Source organism: Cyclopterus lumpus, chromosome 8, assembly GCF_009769545.1.
Source record: "Cyclopterus lumpus isolate fCycLum1 chromosome 8, fCycLum1.pri, whole genome shotgun sequence".
Taxonomy (NCBI): domain Eukaryota; kingdom Metazoa; phylum Chordata; class Actinopteri; order Perciformes; family Cyclopteridae; genus Cyclopterus; species Cyclopterus lumpus.
The window spans coordinates 18,161,377-18,183,420 of NC_046973.1; the positions used below are offsets into that span (position 1 = coordinate 18,161,377).

The 22,044-nt window shown below is 44.1% G+C and overlaps 4 protein-coding genes across 5 annotated transcripts; 2 read left to right on the forward strand and 2 right to left on the reverse strand.

Moving 5' to 3' along the window:
- Positions 1-291: 291 nt before the first annotated feature.
- Positions 292-7,177, reverse strand: colgalt1a (collagen beta(1-O)galactosyltransferase 1a). Its single transcript, XM_034539581.1, has 12 exons — positions 6,814-7,177; positions 4,323-4,433; positions 4,096-4,213; positions 3,499-3,633; positions 3,209-3,413; positions 3,008-3,127; positions 2,756-2,832; positions 2,515-2,621; positions 2,260-2,392; positions 2,047-2,174; positions 1,760-1,966; positions 292-1,658 (listed from the first exon to the last, which is right to left on the reverse strand). Exons 1-12 carry the CDS (start codon positions 7,035-7,037, stop codon positions 1,391-1,393), a joined length of 1,833 nt encoding a protein of 610 aa, XP_034395472.1. The 5' UTR covers positions 7,038-7,177; the 3' UTR covers positions 292-1,390.
- Positions 7,178-7,342: 165 nt separating this feature from the next.
- pgls (6-phosphogluconolactonase) lies at positions 7,343-10,248 on the reverse strand. Of its 2 annotated transcripts, none has more exons than XM_034539593.1 (6): positions 10,174-10,248; positions 9,496-9,787; positions 9,298-9,405; positions 9,098-9,199; positions 8,315-8,455; positions 7,343-8,074 (listed from the first exon to the last, which is right to left on the reverse strand). In XM_034539593.1, the coding sequence occupies exons 2-6, from the start codon at positions 9,757-9,759 to the stop codon at positions 7,928-7,930; spliced, it is 762 nt and encodes a 253-aa protein (XP_034395484.1). In that variant the 5' UTR covers positions 9,760-9,787; positions 10,174-10,248; the 3' UTR covers positions 7,343-7,927. The 2 variants fall into 2 exon arrangements, with proteins under 2 accessions (XP_034395484.1, XP_034395485.1); XM_034539594.1 differs by lacking the exon at positions 10,174-10,248 and adding an exon at positions 10,043-10,167.
- Positions 10,249-10,526: 278 nt separating this feature from the next.
- On the forward strand, positions 10,527-17,049 carry LOC117734805 (zinc finger protein 77). The gene is made up of 8 exons (XM_034539073.1): positions 10,527-10,966; positions 11,099-11,183; positions 11,270-11,372; positions 11,615-12,300; positions 13,475-13,775; positions 13,994-14,130; positions 14,215-14,320; positions 14,410-17,049. The coding sequence occupies exons 1-8, from the start codon at positions 10,671-10,673 to the stop codon at positions 15,021-15,023; spliced, it is 2,328 nt and encodes a 775-aa protein (XP_034394964.1). The 5' UTR covers positions 10,527-10,670; the 3' UTR covers positions 15,024-17,049.
- Positions 17,050-18,156: 1,107 nt separating this feature from the next.
- vac14 (vac14 homolog (S. cerevisiae)) lies at positions 18,157-21,657 on the forward strand. Its single transcript, XM_034539578.1, has one exon. It carries the CDS (start codon positions 18,499-18,501, stop codon positions 20,863-20,865), a length of 2,367 nt encoding a protein of 788 aa, XP_034395469.1. The 5' UTR covers positions 18,157-18,498; the 3' UTR covers positions 20,866-21,657.
- The last annotated feature ends 387 nt before the right edge of the window (positions 21,658-22,044 follow it).

The window sequence follows — 22,044 nt, forward strand, 5'->3', positions numbered from 1 at the left end:
TTTGAGAGATCCACATGTAGTTCAGAGTGCATACGAGGTGTAAAAAAAAGGTCTCAATAAACAGTAACTGTAACATTCAAAATATTAAACCTCTGTCACAGTAATACATCGACATTATCGGTGACAAATGTATTCTAAAGAACAACGTTATAAGTGAATTGGGCCCTACAATCGTGTCTGTTCATACTATTGTGTTGCATCAACGTGAACAGGGAACATTTGGTTACAACAGCGCGATAATATGCAATGTCACAGTAATCACAAATTCAACTTCTTTTTTTTTTTTTTTTTAAATAAAACGTTTTATTTTTTGTTGGCAATCATTTTTCGTGCAAGAAAGGGTGAACAACTCCCGTTAATACTACAAAAATCAACTTCCTGGGAGATTCCATAAAGTGTAAAGCCATGGGAGGCAAAACCACAACAGAATAAATACGTTATCTGTAAAATGTAACTCGATACAGACTTTATGTTGTTTATATTCTTTTGCAGGGGCTTTTCACTCACCCAATTTGCTCAGATTGAGGTTTAACTAAAAAGAAGTAAGAGGTGGAGACTAATGTGTGCTTGGATGTGGTTGGGTGGGTTCTTTTTCGAGGGCATTTATAACCATGTCACTCCCAAGCCACCAAGTGTGAGGCGTGTACAATGGTTTGTCCCGTCTGTAACCACGTCAACAACGGGTTGGCGGCATTATTATGGAAGCAAGGGACACAGAAATAATGAACAGCGTTGGTGTGTACTCTTCAGCCGTCTGTAAATCTGTGATTCTGAGTTGAGTGCAACTGTGCTTTGGTAAAGCTCTACTGCAAGCATCTTAAGTGTTGGCTTATGATTATTTAAAACACAGCTATATAAAGTGTAGAAAAAAAAAAATACTAAAGATCAAAGCAAAAGACATGCAGATGTTTCTCCTCTTGGACCACAACACATTTAGAATGATTCCGTTTTGATTGAAGACATTAAATGTCTGCAAAAGTCTTGATTTCGTTTGTCATCTTGAAATATTTAGAGAGAAAAAATAAAAAAATAAGCATTTCACAGTATAAACTCAAATTAGGACAAAGTTAACTGCTTGATGACTGAAATGTTACATCCAATTGCATTCTTTGCTAAAAGGTTAATTTCTGTATGACAGACAGAAGTTGGGTACTGCAAATGCCACTCCAAATGGCAAGTCTAGTGCCTTTAAAAAGTAAAAACTAAACACGGATAACATAAAGACACACCTGTTCCCCCTTTTTAACTCGTCACATCTGGATGAATTAAATCCTCCTACAAACTCTGATGTCACATCCCTGCTGTGATGCCAAATCAAAAAGTATAGAAGTTGAAACATGGTGGTTTGTTAAAAAAACAAAAAAACATTGAGAGGCTCATTCAGTTCCTCTCATAGCTCGTCCCGCGCCGTACTATCCAAAGGCGACTGGAGCACATCCGAGTTCTGGGCCTCAGTGCTGATCTCAGCCTGCTCCCCAGTTTTTCCTGAGCGTGCTCGGTCCCAGTCCGTACGGATCTTGTCGTTGTCCCACACTGTGGAGGTCTCAGTGTCGCTGATGTAGCCCGTGTCGCCCGTGTAGTGAGTCGGATACACAAGAAGAGGCTCGGCTGAAAATGCCTTCAGGTCCCTGGTTTTAAACTGTTCCATATAATCAGACCTGTGGATGAGAGGGTAATGTCAAGAATAACAAAGAAAAAACACTCCCGAGCAGAAGTTTGTGTTATGAGTGTGTACTGGCGCTGGGTGGGGTACACTTACACAGGGTGTTTATTGAACATGATCGGAAGAAACTCGTCTACTGGCAAAATCCTCTTAAGTGGTTCTGCTTTCAAAAGCTTCTCTGCACCTTGTAATGACATCATATAGCCTAGCGTCCAATAGGAATAGTCTGCTTCCACTAAGTTGTGTATATTAGGCACAGCTTTCTCGGGGTGATCCACTTGCATTCTCTTCCGACCAATGTATCTGGGAGAAGGAAATCGAACGGTGGAGTGAGAAGCAATTGCAAACTTTACAAATCAAGGGACTTGTAAGCACAAACTCACATGAGATCCCAGTCCAATCCTTCGTCCTCCACCTCCATCATCAAGTTCTTCAAGCGTCGTTTGAAGAAGATCTCGAAGCGCAGGTCGTCTTCAATCACGAGGGAGGTCTCCAGGCGTCTCTCCACAATCTAAAAGGCCAGACACAGATGTATCAAACACTCACGCATCTGTGTGGTTCGCAAACATTCAAAAGGCTTGGCGTCTGGGGTTCACCTCTTTCCAGATATTATAGTGAGAAAGGAAGCATCCCAGCTCTCCCTTTGTCAGCGGGCGACCATGATAGGGGTCATTATATCCAGGGAGCATGTGGATGCCCATAGTATGAATTTCACTGATATTCGTTGCTCTGAATTGGAGCGAAAGAACAAATGGTAAAAGAAATAGGGCAGATATGCAAGATGACCAAATACTAAATATAATATATATATAATATATAATATAAATAATGATTAAACAGAGCGAACTTACTTTCCATCAACAGCTGCAATGACCTTACAAGTAATCCCCTGCTTGTCCAATGCGCTCATCATACGTTCTCGGCGGTCGGTCCGCCTCTGCAGGTTTATCATGAACACCTGCACACAGGCAACAGTTGAGCCAGTCAATTTAATTTCGATTACAGATTTCTAACAGCGGCAGAGGCTTTCAGCACACACGTGGAAAGAAGACCATTTTTGCAGACTCCATCTTCACATCGCTCGATACTCACCTCGTCAAAGCCCAGTTTGTCAGGTTGTTTTCTAGGTACACGTATGTATTTGGAAGGCATCACTGGGGAATTTCGAACTACACAGTGAGAGGGAAGATGGATGCACAAATGGTGTAAATGATATATAGAAACCCATGCTGATAGTTTTCATTAGATGAACAAGCAGGAAGTAGAATACAGACGTCATGCTCGTGGAAAAAGGGGAGTCAGACGCATAAGTAACGCCCTCAAGTCTGAATGCAAGCTACTCACCATTAACCTCGAGCAAGGAGTGCAAGAAGCTGTCAGCTTCATCTTGCAAAGTATTGTGGGATCTCAGTGGCACAGGGAAGTAACCATATGTCTCTTTATTACATACAAACATTTGAACATCTGTGGAGAGCAGAGGATGCAAATGTCACAAAATGTAGGTTGTAAATGTTAAAAGAGAAAATGTGTCGATTTGTAAAATACCTGCCATCCGAGCGGAGAATGCAAACACAATGATGTCATCGAAAGCCCAGCTGTATTCTGAGTGCGGCGGGTGGAAGGCCAGCTGCCTGGACGCCTCTTTCCTAAGGTCTATCAAGAAAGTAGAGTGGACCATGGGAACTGCAAAACAGCCCTTGCGCAACTGCTTTCTTATGGGTATGTAGGCAGGAGTGCGCTTATAGTAACCCTGAAGAAGCCAAAAGGATTTAAGAGCATTCAATAATCAACTTGGAAAACCAGCATGTGCACTCACTCAATCATCAACACAATACCTGGGAGGTCATCCCACACCAGAAGTTTGAATAGGCTGCACGGGATTCAAGCATCGGTGCGATGATGGTCTTGTTCTCGTTCATGAGCTTCCAGAGCACATTGGGGTTGGTGAGGAGGTTATCGCAGTCCGCCAACTACGCAAGGAGACGGAGACACACTGTAAAATGGGTTTGTGGACAGTCAAAGAAGTGTTTTTGAAGTGTCTTCAAAAGAGATGCCGAGCAGGTCGTGAGGGTTAAAATAGAAGACTAAAACTGAGATGGTAAAAACAAACCCAGTAATTCTGGATGTAATTTGCTTCAAAATTATACCCCACTGAAACTCGATAACGTAGGCTGTGGAATACAAATACTGCATTTTAAACATTTCAAATTGGAGTTGAGTCACGCTTTGTGTCAGTGAAAGGATCCAAATGAACCAGACCAGATACACTTTAACCATAACCTGCTTTTGACTTGACTCTGTACTTATCCTCTGCTGGCTATTATTGAACAATAAAGATTTGGAGGATAAACATTGGCTCAATGCTTACAATGAATCTATCAGTATCATTGTGCTTTCTTTTGTGCCAGTAAAGAGCAGTTTAGCTGACCTACCATAAAGTAGTCCGCCCACATCTCACGAGCTGACTCCAGTGCTACTTGCCGTAGCTTCATAACGTGCTCATAACGGAGGTCTCCCCATTGCTTCGGACCATCTTCATTCTGATAATGTCTACAAGAGATATTTGGATACTAATCAGACTGATTTTAAAAATCGGCTCCGTGAGCCCTTTTAGCAACACAAAATTTCACGGAAAAAAAAGCTCAAGTAAGTAACCAACTCGGGTTCTTCTTTTGGCCTCCACTCCACATAATGGTAGAGGCTCTGCATCTTGACAAGCCAGTCACGCAGCATGTCTGTGGTGTTGTCCTTGTTATGATCAGTTGCTACCCTGTCAATAAAGAACAAGTGTTAATGATTAGAACGATTTAAACCTTCATGTCGTTTCTTTAGAAGAAAAAAAACATTGAAACACTGTGCACTCACTTTTTATGCTTCTGGAAAAGTAGGAATTGTAACATCAGTGGGCTTGAACATTATCAACATGTGAAGCCAGTGACATTGAATGAATGTGACATATTGCCTGACTGGATCCACATTGAGACAAGACTTGAGAGACAATACAATGTTTCATATAACAAAAGCCCAGTGTTCACTATGTGTGAGCTCATTGTCTGCAGCTGTGGGAACTGACACGAGTGTTAATGATACCAACATCACAAAACGAAGACACTGGCTGTACATCAGGGTTACATAATTCAGGGTAGCATACCACACTTTAGGCAATTATAATAAGGAAACCATACTACATAAACAGCCTTACAGAAATTAAACTGTCTGCAACAGCTTAAAACAGAAGGAAATGGAATTTGAACTGGCGGAAGACATGCGCGAGACAACCGTCTACAAGTTAGACAACTTGCATGCTTGATCTAATTCTGCAGAGGAATGAAATCAATGTTAATGTAAATGTTAAAGTCATTACATATGCCCAAATCTCTTGATCAAGAGAGAGAAATAAAGCTGGAAAACAACATCCACTGCCTTCCTTTCTTTAGGTCGACAGTCTTTGCTGTAGTGCAGGAGAGTTTGTGATATGCTCAAGAGGGACGACAGCCAAGCTGGGTTCTGTGGACAGGTTTCACATGAATATGTAAGAACACAGCAGCTCCTTCCTAAACCATTTCATCCCTCACTCCTGGCGTCCATCCGCCCAAATTCTCAAACTTTGAATTACACCGACTCTTCCGCCTCATGTTTACCTAAAATTAACATTTGTTAAAAGCATGTACGTTTATTGGTCTTAACATACTACATACTACAAGTGACATCTAGTCTGCCGAAATGCAGGGCTAATTCCAGACACCAAATATCTAAATGGCATCCTGAGGCTTTGGCGTATACAAGCAGCTGCAAAAAGCATACGGTGCGTAGGTGTTTACAACATCTTACAGCTGTTTGCATTTTACAGATGTAGCTTAATGTTGACCAACCTGCCCTTACCTCAACCATATTTACATTAAAGTTCTATGACCACCAAACAACAAAGCAATCCATCTACTCCACTCACATGGGAGTAGGAGGGGGGGGGGGGGGGGGGGGGGGGAATGATTGAGGAGCATACCTCTCAGAGCCCTCCAGGCAGTCATGCAAAATGCTCTGAGCTCAAGGGTATACGCACGGGTGGGCTGTTGGAGCATGTTGTCATTATGTGAGAAACACCTCCCTTTCGCTTCCCTCAACTCTGCCTGAGCATGGTAGGCAGATGCCTAAAGGTCTATAAAATCCTTTCGCAGTCCCCGCAAGAAAATTGTCTGCGAATGCGAAGTTTGTCACCAATGACAGATAGCGTGCAGCTGTTTTAGATCTGGAAAATGGTGGACAGAAACACATCAAGTGGGCCAAGCAAGACACAAATAAGTTTTAGTCTCCTTAATCAACACTTAAGAGTGAATATTCAAGGTTGCCATGTCCTACCCTGCACACAGCTAAATATGCAAATTGTCCCATTTCATACTTTTAAAGAGGGCAACAACTCAATGCAGTTTTAAGTTAGTCATTAGTTACATTTTTTGTTACAGTTCTTGCTGGGAGGAGCTCAAGCCTAACAAGATAGAGATCTGTGGGCTGTGAAATGCATCTGCTCACTGACATGAAAAGTAGAGGTTTCCTAAAGGGGTGCATGTGCGCGCGCACGTGTGCGGTTGCGGTTGCGTGTGCGGTTGCGTGTGTGTATGTGTGTGTGTGTGTGTGTGTACAGTATGGGCACGACAATAAGGAACTTTGTTAGGATTTGTGTGAAATCATACGGCTCCCCTCGCGGCCAGATCAGTCCCCTCCCCATCCACGTATACAGATCAATGCATGGCCCCTCTGAGCAGAGCGGCCAGATGTGCTCACTTCTGTCCAACCGGCTCCCGAAAAGGTTGTTTTAAAGTCAATCAATCCACTAGCAAATCACACACACACACACACACACACACACACACACAGTTGTTGTCCTTCCTTTGGAGATTCAACACTAGTAATTAACCCGCAGCCCAACATTGTTTCCATTAGTACCCCGTCATGCCCTGCAGGTCCACCCCATTTTGACTCAGAACTACACGCTCAGGAATGCACCGTTTTTACTTCACATTTTCAGAAGGAAAAAAACTTTATTTTTGTTTTTTGTTTAAATCTTCATCTGGCAACAATAGACGTTAAACTTTACATATTAGCTGGCGACTAGCTTGCGGTGAAACAAAACGCGTCCATGTATATCAACTTACCACAAAGCCATACGCTCCTTGGGGTAGTTGAGGCGCTCGATAGTACCGAGGAAATACGGCAGAGAGTGCTCGGAGTTTCTGCAGATGAGCGCGAGGAGGACCCGGGGAGCGAGGAGCGGAGACTCGGGGCTCCAGCGCTCCTCCGCAAAGTATGCCCGAGCAGGAGCGCAGCCGGACAGCAGCAAGGCAAGCAGGGCGGCGGGGAGGCAGGCGAGCCCGTGCATTGCGACAATAAATTAAAAGAAATACGACCGAAACAAAGTGGTGGCTCGTGACGAGACGCTGCTGTGGAAAAGTTGTCTCTTTACTAAAAAAAAAAAAAAAATCTGTGCAGCGGCTACTGATGTGACAACGCCGCAAAGTTGTGCTTTTAAAGGGGTGGGGATGTGCTCTTAAAGGGGATGGACTCTAGAGCAAGAACTGCACAGTGAACACAAAAAAAATGGCAAAAAACGTTCAGTGAACATTTTATTTTTCGAAATTGCACCCCAAAAAAATTAAATAAATACAAATGCACCCAAGTTCCAGATGAGTGTTGATTTTCAGCGTCACAGCTTTATTGGATATTTTATAAAAAGGGTGAGAATCAGAACAAAGACTTTTACAGTGTATTGATATAATAACTGTCAGATTAGTGGACTGTTTTGTGTTTTATGAATACATGTACCGGTATATAAAAAAAAAAAAAAGAAGATGAGCAAGATGTCTGCCAGAGTATGTTTCAAATTCCCTCATCACGCATCACATTGTGTACGTGTCTGGATGACTGGCTTCTAAAGTCAAACTGCACATATTGTACATTATTCTGTCCGGTAAACGTCAAATATCCAACTGAACTAACAATAAGCAAAACTTTACTAAGCAAAACTTTGCTAAACCTCACCTGACACACACATGCACGCTAACCATTGTCCAATAAGTGCTAAATCTTATGCTGGAAATTACAACACGTTTCTTCTATTTTTGTTCAGCTCCCTATCTCACGATCTTGTTTACATAAACCAATTACACTTTCATGTGAAAGTAGGAATGTTCTGCACCATTATCCAATTTCTTCAATCAGGTCTTTGACACCAGTGTTGACTTCCTGCCTTCATTTGGCAGGTGGAAAGCTCTAGAGTTTGGCCCCTGAGCCGAGCCTCTCTACCTGGATGGTTAAGGAGGCAGCTGCGGGGTCATCAACAAGCCAGAACAGCTCGCCGTTGGTCGGGACGACACGGGCAGCTGGAAGTGCCGAACCCTCTCTACCCTCCAGCACTTCCTGTAAGAAAATGGCCACTGTGTTACAATACAACAGCATTGTTACATAACACAGTAGTGCAACCATATTTCTACTTTTTGTTTATTTATTTTTTTACTAGTCCAGGGCCATTTTAAGTCATAAAATAAAACATTACATTTCGTGTGAATTTCTGTGATAATGTAATTTTTCTTTCTCTCATATTCCATGGGTTTTGTGTCTAAACATGCCCTTGTCTGAAATGACAAGACTACATTTTACCTTCAAAATGGGTGCTTTGCTTCCTCCTGTTGATACAAAAGCCACACAGCGTGCAGAGTTCACCACTGGAAAGGTCATAGTTACGCGCTGCGGCGGTGCTTTGGGAGAGTCGCTGATGGGGGCCACGATCTTCTTTGTTTCCTGTATATGGGGTTCACCCAAACCCTATCATCTATCATGTGCAATGTATACGGTTGCCAAAAAAGTGCCAAAGTGAGAACCACAAACCAAGACTATAGTGCGGCTGAATGCCACACAGACGTGTAACGAGACATAACATTGCAGACCACAAGGTCAAAGTGGTGTTTACATCAAAACCTATCATCCATCCTTACACGCGTCTTAAAAAGAAGAAAAAATACACACATTGTTCTTCTAGACTAGCAAATCCCCAAATGCCTCCAGACCTTACTTAGCAAGGCTGCCAGAATAAAATAAAAATAATGTTTCCCAGTGCTACTGCATGAAGAAAAAAAAGTGAGGGGTATGAATTACAGAAACATTTGCAGAATGCCTAGAACCTTGGATTTTAATAACCAGTGGCACATTGATAGACATTCTTAAAATTACAGTTACACTGTATATCACTGTTCATTCATTTATTAAATATGATAAATGTATTCCAAACAAAACTATGATCTCGCATTGGTTTAATAAACCTACTTTTCTCAAGTCTGAGAAACAGAGAAGGGGTCACTCAAGAAAAGACTTTGACAGACAGAAAGGCAGACATGACACATGTTGCCTGTATGTCTGTCAGACTCACTAAAGTAAGGCCCTCACCTCTAGGAGAGGGTGATCTGGGAAGAGGGAACAGGTGTGCCCATCAGGCCCCATGCCTAGCAGTAACAGGTCAAACACTGGGAAGTCGTCAGCTGGGAAGGCCTGTGTGTTTACAAGAAGCAAGATATTAAAATATAAAAGAAGATTTATGGGTGACTTTAGGGCCAGAGCTGACCACAGAACAACAAAGATGTCTGCACCTCCTTCAGTTTACGGGTATAATCCAGTGCACACTCGTTGACTGGCAGAGAGGAATCGATGGTTAAGATCCCACGGTCAGGGATGTTGACCTTGGAAAACAACTGACTCTGGAAAAGAAGCAAAAGGTTATATTTGACCTCAGAGTAATAGATTACAAGACATTTACGAAACCAGGACACATGCAAACAAACAGATACCTTGTACAGTCCAAAGGTGCTCTCTGGATCATCGAAGAAAACCAGTCGCTCGTCACAGAAACCAACCACCCACTTGCTGCAGTCCAAATCTGGCAGAGCAAGCAGCTCTTTGCTGAGCATGGACGCCAGGCTTCCTCCGGAGAGGCCCAGCGTGAACCTGCCATGAGAGACGATGGCTTTCTCAGCCCGAGATGTCACCAGCTGGGCCAGCACTGGACCGAGCTCCGCGGGGGAGGGGAAGACCACGACTCTTCTGCCAGCCATGAGAGAGCAATCTTGACTTGAAGAGTTACTGGGTTGTACACACAGAGAGAGAGAGAGAGAGAGAGAGAGAGAGAGAGAGAGAAGGTTTGAGCAACACATGAGGAAGTCAATTACAACACAGTTTTGCAAGTCTTCATGATGTGTCTGTAACGATGATCCACGTAAACTTGATTTGTTTATCAAGGCCCTACTTTTAATAATATTTGGACTAATGTTAGCTTGATAATGCAATGTAACTAGACTAGGACTGTGCAAAGAGAAGACTGGATATAAAGCTACAAACCCCCAGTCGCTTCTGCAGGATATTGTATTGGCTGATATCGGAAATATGTAAGAGAAGCGATTCTTGTTTCTTAAACAAATTCGACATTTAAACTGTTCCCTACAGCTCTCAGAGAAAATGAGTTTCCTTACTTCGTGGGAATATCAACAGCGGATTGTCATGAGAGGGATTTTAAGTCGGCAAACGTAATACTTCCTGAATCAAATTCTCACCAGCCAATCATAGTCTGTGTTTCGGCCGCAGTGCATTCTGGTCAGCGTGGTCCCCCCGAATACGTAACTACAACAAACTAGAAATTATGTTTATCGACGAACAAATTAAAGACGTGCGACAAACCAAGCCCTTCGTGTGATCGGTGGAATTTCACACAACACCAAAGTCAATACAGAAGCTGTGTGAATATTACTGGATGGATATTTAAGTTTTTCCACACGCTAGCTATGCTTCCTCCCCGCCGCTAGGTGGCAGTACTGTATCCGTTTCAACCACTTGAGTTTTTCGCCTATCTTATGGGCATGCACAGACAGCTCTTCTCTCGCGTTACGCCGTAAAACTAGCTACATTTCACAGTGACCACAGGAGCTGCGTCAACTTGACTGCCTCCTAGCCCAGAAGGACACAAACAAACATGTCGACTGTCTTCTCCTTCCAGACACAGCTCGTCTCCATCATGGACGCGTTATCCAAAACAGCCGCGGTGGAAATAAGCAAACTGGTCGAGATCGAGTCGAAGATGCTTAAAATCGAGATAACTCGCGGGCGCAACGAAATCGTCTCGCTCACTGAGAAACTACAGCTGATGGAGAACTTGCTTTACATCGCTCAGGGGGGCAGGCGGCAGGACGCGGCATGCTCAGGGGCGAGGGGCGCGTCCGAGGACGGGATACTGGAGCCGGACGGGACGGGACTACATGCCGTGAAAGGGTAAGCGTGTTGATTGCTGTGTGTTTAGCCTATAGGTGTGTTTTCCTTGAGTTAAACACATCTCCATCAGGACCGTGCCGTCAGCAACACCCTTGCCTGTAGTATTTAAACCTTGAGTGTATTGCATTTCAGTGAAAGCCCATGGGAAAGCATGAGTTCCTCCACTGAGATGAGCACATGGCATCATGTTCAAGGTGAAGAGCATGCCATAGTTGAAGTAAGTCCAGCACTGATCATATTATGTCACCATATTAGTGCTGTGTCCTTCATTTGTAACAGGTGTGATTCATATTGTCTGACTAGCTCCCAAACCCACTGAAAGAGCAACCAGAACTCATCGTGGTAAAGGAAGAGCCACTGGAGGTGGACAACAGTGACTGTGAACAACACAGGACAAGTGAACACCGTGAGTATTAAATGAAAGTTTGGTGGCACAGCAATGCATAAAACTCATACAATTCAGGAAAATAACCTTTTGTGTAATAAAATGGCCCTTTTTTTGTGGATTTTTGTTGTTGTTAAACTGCTATTGCAAAGGAACACTTGTAGTTAACGTTATTGTGAGACCCGTGCATTCAGGCCTTCATCTGGGTAATTATTAGGATCAATAATGTGAAACATTCTAATATGTCCATTTGCTGTCAACAGGAAGGAAAGCATTAACGGACACCCCGAAGAGTTCAGAAGTGATTCAGTGTCCCAAACCTGTCGCGGAGCGCCTGCAGTCTATGTCAACTGAACGCTTTGTGACCATGAGCAGCCAGTCGTCTCTCGCTGCACCAGGGAGGAGGGAAATACAGTGGAATCCACAGCTTACACCTACACACACAAACCAAGTGGCTGGGAAAAGCCTGGCTCAAAATGTTGCCTCCCAAAGCTTAAGTGTGCTCAGGAATATGAAGCTTCACAACTTGAGGAACTCTGCTGCGAAGAGGTTCGGGTGCTTGCAGTGCGGAAAGAGCTTCAGATGCTTTAGCCAGCTTGAAATACACCAGAGGAGTCACACAGGAGAGAAACCATTCAGGTGCACGTTGTGTGGAAAGAGATACGCTCAAAAAGGACATTTGTACACACACCAGCGCACACACACTGGGGAGAAGCCCTACCGCTGTCCTATTTGTGGAAAGGGCTTTATTCAAAAATGCACCCTTGATATGCATCAGCGTACACACACCGGGGAAAAACCTTTTGTTTGTGTCAAATGTGGCAAGGGCTTTACCAAGAACTGCAATCTGAAAAAACACCTCGCTGTACATCTAGATCCTATGGTAGTGATGTATGGTAGTGAACCTAGTGTACCTACATATAGTGGGACATTCATAAATGGGAACACCTAAAACAGTCAAATGTAGCTTCTACTGCTGATTGATTGATATATTTTGTACATAATAAAGTCTTTCCTCCAGATTTTGTGTATCACCTGCTTTTACTGTTTAAATGCGATGAAATCTGTGTCTATATGTGTTAGATTCTGGTAAATAAAGGTTAAGCAGCAGATCAGTTTCAGCCAACCCCCTTGTTATTGTGCTACAGTATAAATAATAAACGCAGGTTACAGTATAAAAACACCACTGAACTGACCCAGGCAACGGCACTAATCAATCGATCTTGTTTTACTGATAGCTGTTGATGCCTAGAAAAAAGCCAAAGTTGCAGTAATCTAGAGTGCAGAAAATGTGTCGACAAACAACACCCAACATCCTTCTTGAGGATTGAGAAATCCACAACATTTATTCATTAGGGAGTATGAGTAAATCCCAGCCACAGGCATTGTGTGATAAAGATGGCAACTTTAAATCAGTGTTTACAACTTGGGATCTGTCTTTAGACTGGCCTTACTTCATTTGTGTCTTGTTACGGGCACTTGCAACTTGTCGCTTGAATAACACAATGGTGTTAAATATAATAATGTGTACATATTGATCAATAACCATTAAACTGCAATTGAGAGGTGAAAGTAATAGGCGTTGCAGTTCCTCAATGTGACCACTGGGGAGCAGTGAACACAAAACTACAAAACTGATTTAAAAAGCTCTATTGATACAATTATGAGAATTGGGTTTAGTCAAAATGTATAATAATCACACTAACAATGAGTTGTACATGTCGATATGTGTAATGCTGTACAGTAGTAATTGTGTGTTACCAAGAAATTTAACTAATATACTTTGAAGTTCCTCCCTGTATCCACTGAGGGCAGTGAAGATTAATATACTATCAATGGTAAAGACACTTCAGCGGGGGGGGGGGGGGGGGGGGCAAAAAAGGGAACATAATTTATTATTAAACATGCTCAATATAAATAACACGACTTAAAATATCCATATAGCCTTAATTCACAGTGAAGTCAAAAAATAGCCTTTCATTCTGTGCTGCGTTCAGGTGCCCTTCGTAAACGTTGTTACTCGACCACACAGTCTTCCCACAATCCCTTGCGGCGCAGCAAAACCGAACGGTCTCTGGCCATATCGCATATTCGATTAAGGAGCACGGTTGCTACGTTGACAATATCGCTCACATTTCGACACACCCAGCCTCCCTTTCGAGATGATGTGCGACACCACAAACCGAAGTTTTCGGGCGCAGTTAGCCGCCGTCCTGGATAAGCTAACGAAGGCGGCTTTGGTGGAAATAGGCAACCTCGCCGACGAATGCTCCTCCGTCCTTCACACCGAGATATCTCTCCACAAAACGGAGAACGAGGCGCTGAAGAGGAGGTGCTACATACTGGAGGTCCAGCTGAGAGCCGCGAGGGAGGCGCAGACTTATTCTGCTCATGTCAACAGTGTTAACCGCCGACACTCCGCAGGTCAGAATGGTCCGAAATCAGGACCGACAGACAGACAGACAGACAGTCTGGCTGTCACTGCATAACGTAATATGTGTCATAGCGGGCTAGTTAGCTTCCATGTCCAGAAGTGCAGATTCGCATCGTCAGCTCTTCACATTTAATCTAAAGGCTAAACTTCGATAAGCCATATTTTTTTTTTTAGGAGGCCCCAATTTCACATCTGCTTCTTCTTCCAGAACCGCAACAGTCTGCTCCAGCCATCGATGGAGTGTTTGGAAAGGACTGGTGCATGGATCTGTGGAGAGACGATAAGCTGCCCCCCCAAAGGAAGGAGGCAGTGGAGCCTCCTGCTATGACGAGCATGGGGGCCCAGGTCAGTGAGTCATGGAGCAACTGGTTTTGAATTCTGTCCCCCAATGCAATCTGACGGATCATTTGTCACATGTCTTGTTGGCAGGCGATAGACTTAATGGAGAGCGAACCTGACCTCATCTTTGTCAAGGAGGAGATTTATGACGATCATCCCATTGGCCAACACATGGGGCTCACAGATAATAGAAAAGGTAAGTTTGGATTTAAAAACAACCAAGATTAAATCATTGCAACCCCGATAGTTTCTGTGATTTAACTGCCTTTTATTGTTGTTTGACAGTTGTTGGGATTTTTGACGAGGACAGCATGCTTCATAGATCTGTTGACGAGCTGCAGCTTCATTCCGGGGAATTAAACGGCTTCCCCATGACGGCTGACAGTCAAACACAACAACGCACACAGCCGACAATTATGGACAAGTTGATCGACGTTGCAACAATGAACACTCTGGTTGACGACGCGCATCTTCCCTCGGCCGCCGCCGAATACTCCGACTATACAGACAGCATCCGGGTGAATGCCACCAAAGATGTCAACATTCAGCCAAAACCCATGAAGCCGACAAAGCGGTTTGAGTGCTTATTCTGTGGGAAGATATTCAACTATCTGAGCAGTTTAAAAGTGCACATCAGGCGACACTCCGGCGAGAAGCCGTTCAGCTGCTCGGTTTGCGGGAAGCGGTTCGCTCAGAAAACGTACCTGAAACTGCACCAGCGCGTGCACTCCGGAGAGAAGCCGTACAGCTGTCCAGACTGTGGCAAAAGTTTTTCCCAGAAAAGCTCTCTGAACATACATCTTCGAACGCACACGGGGGAAAAGCCTTACAGCTGTGTGGATTGTGGGAAATGTTATGCGTACAAGTACGGTTTAAATCACCACCAGTGTTTCAACTGACTGATCGAACCATGCGGTCAGTATTAATACTACATTTATCAATATTTATTCGTGTGAAGAAACCGATCATAACTGCTACTTCGAGTGCACGCTGTATTGCTCAAAGGAGCTCGATGTGGATTTGAAATACTACTATTTATATCAAAGACAGTTATGGTTAATGGTGCTGCTGCTGCAAAATCTAGTTTGATGTGTGTTTTTAGCTTTAGTGTGAAGAGAAATGCTGCAGCAGCCAAACAAGGGTGACAGAGAATATCTGTCCTCTAGTGTACCATTTGAATTAGCGGGGTTTGGCTTATTGTTACATTTGTCATGCCCTCAATGAGTATGTGAAGTCAGTAATACATAATTATGTTATTAAGTGTCATGGATCAGATGAGCTATCTGCTGCTGACATTTAATGTGAGATACTCATCCAAACTATGACATAAATACTTACATTTTATACATTGCATGTTGTCATATGGTTGGGGTAACATATTATACCTCAGTGTTTTCATGCCACCAAAAGGCCTGGGTCAAATAGTGCCAAAATACTTACAAGTGCTCCATTGTTTGCACACATGTAGCAAAAACCTTCAAAACTACCTCTTCACAACAATGTAGAAGTAAAACAACTGGCTCCGTTGCCCAGTCTCTCCACGTGTCACACGTCATGCCTCATTCCTTCCGATTTCGAGTAAAGAAAGTGGGAACGTCTTATCTTTTTGATACACACAACCGTTTGAAGTGTCGGTTTCATGGAATTCAAAATGAGTGGTTCTGGTTTAAATGGTGTTACTGTTTTAAATAAATGTATTCGTATGAGTGCATCACAATTGTAGAAAGATACGTTGTGTTGTCAATGTACATTCAAGCCAAATTCCATTGGTTTATTTTCTAAATGTTAAGCATAAGCGTTTGAATTATATTTTATTCTGTACTGAACTGTCATACTAATCACCTATTTTGCCTGTCCTATGGTTCCCCCGAGTAGACTCAGACCCACTAAGTGGATTATCGCTACCCAAGAAATTAATCTTGAGCCCCCACCCACCCACCTACCTACCTTTCACTCAAAGCTGCATGCACTTCACAGAGCCCCGTCACATGTGCATTGTTGAATATGTAAAGACTGTAAAAACTGGTTCTTCAAGTTTCAAATTTGAAAAAAAAAGAATACTTAAAAAAAAAAAGTTGACTTCTATCAAATAAAAGTTTAATCAGAAAAACATTCATGTGTTTTATTGTAAGGACAGCAAACTAAAACTAGACTTCACAACCGTGCTGAAGTCTTAAAATGAACTGCCCTTAGAGACTAATGTGAGAAGTGGCACATGATGCATTCAGATAAATACAGCTACCGTCTTGACAATATGTCTCCTTGCTTATGGGCTGTTACTATTTCTGTGTGCCATTAAATGATGGTTGAGGTTGACCTTTTGTGTGAATGTCTTCCCACATTTAACACAGCGGAACGGTTTCTCTCCGCTGTGGATGCGGAGGTGACATTTCAGATTGCCTTTCTGGGTGAACCCTTTCCCACATAAGCTGCACCGGTGTGGTTTCTCTCCTGTGTGGACAACAGCGTGAATCCTCAGAGCTGACGAGTTTGCAAAGGTCTTCCCGCACAGCCGACACGACTTACTGACTCTCTGAGAGGAAACTCGAGACAAGCAGGCGTGCGAGTTAAACTTGTACCTTTGAGGGAACTGCCGCTTGCAAATGTTGCAAAAGTTGGACTTGTGGCACTTCATGTGGTGCGTAAGAGTGCCCTTGTGGAAGAATGTCATGCCGCACATTTCACACGAGAATTTGTCTTTGTTTGGGTGTCTGGCGGTTTCAACATGAAGCGTATTAAAGTCATCAAGGGAATCCGGAGCGGTGCTGTCTTCAGAGTTGTTGGCAGGTAATGTGTTGCGTTTGTTGTGTCTGGGCCCACCTTCAGCATGCATTGTTGGCTTTTGTTGACTTTCTTCCACAAATTGTTCCTGTTCCTCCTGTTCCTCCTGTTCTTCTTCTTCCTCTTCCTCCTCCTCCTCCTCCTCTTCAATTGGAACGGTATGAGTGCTGAAGGCACTGGTTCCTCCGCCGTGCTTTCGTCACGTTCTGTTGCATAAAAACAACCAAAGTCAAACACTGCGTAACCGATTTCCTCACGCCATCCCTCCTTCACGCCCTTACCTTCTGTACTAAGTGTTTCCTGCTGGCAGCTGCTGGCAGAATCCTCCACATAACCCTTCTCCTCTTTGATCTGAGTCACAGTGATATGGTTGAGCAGCGTCACCGCAGACTGCTAAATATTTTTTTTAAAGTACAAATGTTACAATCCCAATAAACACAGCAACATTTTCTATGGGAGCAATGCTGTACCAGACTGGAGCTGAAATAATTAGTCGAGTAGACGATAGGTGGAAAATGAATGGGCAGCAATTTTGATAATTGATTATTTCATTAATTCATTGAAAATTAGTTATCTTTGGATTTTGGACAGGTGGTTGGACAATACCTGCAATTTGAAAACATGTTGGGCTTTGGGATATTGTGATGGCCATTTTTGGTAACTATTAGACATCGATCAAAGTTGTAGGATTTCTCCACTTTTGATATATTGAGTGGTCAAAAAACGTGATAATAAACATTGTTGAATGAAACCCTCGATGTGACATGTGTCATAGCATATTAATATTACATTACTACATTTATAACTTAAAACTGGATTTATACACTCCCTCATTCCTTGTTTTCAATGTGCAATAGAAGAGTTTATTGCAATATTAAGAACATAGATATGTATTCATGTATTCTGAAGAGTGCATACTTCACATTTAAACCTGCTATACTGCATGATGGAATATTGTAATCATTATAGTTCTGTAAACAATCATCTAACCTCCTCAGAGGACTGTGGTGGTGAGTCTCTGTCTTTCCACAGATCCATACACCAATCTTTTCCAAATATCCCCCCTATGGAGGGCGACACAGACACTGGGGAGAGGTCGAACGATAAAAAAAAAAAAATTAAATTAAATAAAAAAACAGAGACACATTAGTAAACCCACAAACAATGCAGACAACTTTTCAAATCCTCTGCTATCGTCACCGTGAAAACACAAGTACCATGAGTGTCCCCGTCTCCGGGCGCACCTGGCCATCGTCTCCATGACGACGGACAGCTGCGCGTGCAAAGAGCGGGGGCTCGCCATCGCTGCTGCTGCTGCTGCTGCACGAGCACTGTCTTCAACAGATGCGGAACTCGCGATGGACACGATTCACGAAGCCAGTTGGGGGGGGGGGACCTAAATAAAAGTCGCGCCCGTGACGCGTTTCCGGCGGATGCAGCCGGTCAGCTGCTCGCTATTACGAGGCTTCCTGGTTCTCCAGCGAAACTGATGTGTTTCCCCCACTAAAGGATCGTGAATGCGGACTGCTTTCCTCGCGATTTAAACGCAGATTTCCAGGAGATCGGGATCCGGGTGCGACCGCGACTCCCAACATGAACTCGGAAAAGGACTTTTCTCCCCTGACGCCCAACATCGTCCGGGCTCTGAATGATAAGCTGTACGAGAAGAGGAAAGTCGCGGCGCTAGAGATAGAGAAACTGGTGCGGGAGTTCGTGGCTCAGAACAACTCCACTCAAATCAGACACGTTATCCAGATCCTGGCCTCGGAGTTTGCGCTGTCCCAGCACCCCCACAGCCGGAAGGGGGGTCTCATTGGACTGGCAGCTTGCTCCATCGCCCTCGGCAAGGACTCCGGTCTGTATCTGAAGGAGCTTATTGAGCCTGTGCTCACGTGCTTTAATGATTCAGACAGCCGTTTGCGCTACTATGCCTGCGAGGCCCTCTATAATATAGTCAAGGTGGCCAGGGGGGCTGTGCTGCCCCACTTCAACCTGCTATTTGATGGCCTCAGCAAGCTTGCAGCAGACCCAGACCCCAATGTGAAAAGCGGATCTGAACTCCTGGACAGACTGCTGAAAGACATTGTGACCGAAAGTAATAAGTTTGACCTGGTGGCGTTTGTCCCTCTGCTCAGGGAGAGAATCTACTCCAATAATCAATATGCTCGGCAGTTTATTATTTCCTGGATCCACGTTCTGGAGTCTGTGCCAGACATCAACCTGTTGGACTACCTCCCTGAGATCCTGGATGGGCTCTTCCAGATCCTGGGAGACAACAGCAAGGAGATCCGTCGAACCTGCGAGGTGGTGCTTGGAGAGTTTCTGAAGGAGATTAAGAAGACCCCCTCCAGTGTGAAATTTGCTGAGATGTCCAACATCCTGGTCATCCACTGCCAGGTTGCAGATGAAACAAAGCTCACAAATGACCTGATCCAGCTGACGGCTATGACCTGGATGAGAGAGTTTATCCAGCTGGCAGGCCGAGTTGTTCTCCCCTATTCCTCTGGCATCCTAACTGCAGTGCTGCCCTGCCTTTCCTACGATGACCGGAAGAAGAACACCAAGGAAGCAGCCAGTGCCTGTAATCACAGTCTGATGAAGCTGGTGACTCCCGAGGATGATGAGGAAGAGGATGAGGAAAAAAGTGGAAGTACAGGGTCGCCGTCCAGGGAAGACGGCCAGCCTAAGACGGAGGCAGACAGCAATGACATGCTGAATGCATCACAAGAATCGGTTGGTTTCAGTAATATCAGCTTTTTCACTCCAGCCAGTGCCGACAGGCCTCAGGTAACTCTGGACCTGGACGGCATTGTTCAGGTGTTGGACCGGCACCTCCACGACTCCTCAACTGGCATGATGACCCGCATAGCGGTGCTCAAATGGCTCTACCATCTCTACATCAAGACGCCGCGCAAAATGTTCCGCCACACGGACGGCTTGTTCCCCATGCTGCTGAAAACACTGTCGGATGAGTCGGATGAGGTGATACTGAAAGATCTGGAGGTGTTGGCCGAGATCGCATCGTCTCCTGCTGGCCAAACGGACCAAGTCGGCTCCTGCGACAGCACCGACAACAAACTGGAGCTCAAGGTCCCAGACGGCGCCAAGACAGGACAGCCCAGCACGGCCTCCAAAACAGTGGACTCGTCCCCGTCCACTCCCAGTATGAACTCCTATTTTTACAAGTTCATGATCAACCTGCTGAAACGCTTCAGTCTGGAGAGGAAGCTTCTGGAAAACAGAGGAGCTTTCATCATCCGGCAGCTCTGTCTGTTGCTTCACGCAGAGAATATCTTCCACTCCATGGCTGACATCTTGCTGAAGGAAGAGGACCTCAAATTTGCCTCCACCATGGTTCAGACGCTCAACACCATCCTTCTCACCTCGGCTGAGCTCTTCCAGTTACGCAACCAGCTGAAAGACCTGCGCACTCAGGAGAGCTGTGCTCTGTTTTGCTGCCTGTATCGATCCTGGTGCCACAACCCCGTGGCCACCGTGTCGCTCTGTTTCCTCACGCAGAACTACAAACACGCCTACGATCTCATCCAGAAGTTCGGCGACCTGGAGGTGACGGTAGACTTCCTGATGGAGGTCGACAAGCTGGTACAGCTCATCGAAAGCCCCATTTTCACCTACCTGCGCCTGCAGCTCCTCGACGTGGAGAACAACCCCTACCTGATAAAGGCACTGTATGGCCTGCTGATGCTGCTGCCACAGAGCCAGGCCTTCCAGCTGCTCTCCCACCGCCTGCGGTGTGTCCCCAACCCGGAGCTCATGAGGACTGTGGACGAGTCCAAGTACATGGACTCGAAACAACAAGTCTCCAAACGTGCCTCTCACTCTCAGGTGGATTACAATGAGCTGCTCCAGCATTTTGACCGTGTTCAGAGCAAACACCTGGAGGTCCGACACCAGCGCTCTGGACGTGCCTCTGATCACCCCGACAGGAAGCTGATGTGAAGTTACTGTTACCATAGTTACCTCTGGTCCTCGAGGACAGCGAGAGTGGTTGCTGTTGTTGTTGTGTATATAGAGTTGACCTGGAAAAGATTAAGTTAAGCCAAAAAAGTATTAAACATGATTAAAAACTGTCTTATAAGAGCACTGGATATACATTGTCAAAAAGCATTGATGTTTGTAAATTGAGAATGTTATGTAAGATGCAGGGAGATAAAACATTTGAAAACACATGTATTACTCTGCAGACTGTACACACGCTAATGAATAGCTATTACTTTCTGTGAAGATGTTGAGTGGAATGTACAATCTGATACATCAGAACTGGTGGGGGTGATAATATGGCCATATCCTGAGTTTCCATCATGTCCGGTCAGCAGCTGAGACTGCTTCCAGTTAAATGTTCACAGTGCTTTAAAGTGAATCTGACACATTTTCAGGGTAAATAGCATACTGTCATTTAATGTCCATGTGGACCACAGTATTTTCACGATGCATCATAAGCAGTGTGAATAGAGCGAGAATAAGTGGACAACAAATTCAGCGTTGCCTTAATCTCGTCGGCCACGTGTACCGTAAACTTGCATTGATTCTGAGTAGGACCATGTTGTTGCGTCTCATTTCTTTGTTAGACGATCAGAAATATCACCTTGCACATCTTCGGCTTTCAATTCAATTTCTTTATTATTATTATTATTCAGAAAATATGTATTTTTCCTTGTACAGTTTGTCTTGAATAGATGTACACTGTTATTGCTGTGTAAAAATCAATAAAGTACACCATGTGATTAAAGATTTTTTTTTTCCCTCATCCATATACAAACCTCGTCATTAGAAGTAGTGGTTAACCACGTGTAAGGACAGAAGAAAGTAACTAACACATTAGTGGTACCACTAATGGCCTTTTTCCTATCGGTGTTACATCCTGCAGCTTTTTGAAAAAGGTCTCGTCAATATTTTGCGTAAGACTTATTATACATCCGGCTCCAAAAAGGTCATTATTAAATCAATTTTTACTTTAAATTGTGTAAACGAACTCTGTTAACTTTGCCTATAGCTTTCTACTGTGATCGTGAACCTAAGACGTCTGAGTGAAAGAAAAATAACATTCACAATGAATCGCATTTAAGAGGATCTGCTTTAGAATATGACAGTTTAAATGCTTTTTTTTTTTTTTTTTTT

What these genes read in the sequence shown, in the direction of transcription:
- colgalt1a (XM_034539581.1), bottom strand. Translation starts at nt 7,037, where the DNA reads ATGCACGGGCTCGCCTGCCTCCCCGCCGCCCTGCTTGCCTTGCTGCTG. An exon ending in AGGCCAAAAGAAGAACCCGA is followed by an intron (nt 4,214 to 4,322) that starts GTTGGTTACTTA and finishes TATCTCTTGTAG; the next exon opens with ACATTATCAGAATGAAGATG. An exon ending in ATTGCAGCTGTTGATGGAAA is followed by an intron (nt 2,393 to 2,514) that starts GTAAGTTCGCTC and finishes GCTCCAATTCAG; the next exon opens with AGCAACGAATATCAGTGAAA.
- vac14 (XM_034539578.1), top strand. Translation starts at nt 18,499, where the DNA reads ATGAACTCGGAAAAGGACTTTTCTCCCCTGACGCCCAACATCGTCCGG.
- LOC117734805 (XM_034539073.1), top strand. Translation starts at nt 10,671, where the DNA reads ATGTCGACTGTCTTCTCCTTCCAGACACAGCTCGTCTCCATCATGGAC. An exon ending in AAGAGCATGCCATAGTTGAA is followed by an intron (nt 11,184 to 11,269) that starts GTAAGTCCAGCA and finishes TTGTCTGACTAG; the next exon opens with CTCCCAAACCCACTGAAAGA. An exon ending in TGACGAGCATGGGGGCCCAG is followed by an intron (nt 14,131 to 14,214) that starts GTCAGTGAGTCA and finishes TCTTGTTGGCAG; the next exon opens with GCGATAGACTTAATGGAGAG.
- pgls (XM_034539593.1), bottom strand. Translation starts at nt 9,759, where the DNA reads ATGGCTGGCAGAAGAGTCGTGGTCTTCCCCTCCCCCGCGGAGCTCGGT. An exon ending in GCACCTTTGGACTGTACAAG is followed by an intron (nt 9,406 to 9,495) that starts GTATCTGTTTGT and finishes CTTCTTTTCCAG; the next exon opens with AGTCAGTTGTTTTCCAAGGT. An exon ending in GCAAAGCACCCATTTTGAAG is followed by an intron (nt 8,075 to 8,314) that starts GTAAAATGTAGT and finishes ATTTTCTTACAG; the next exon opens with GAAGTGCTGGAGGGTAGAGA.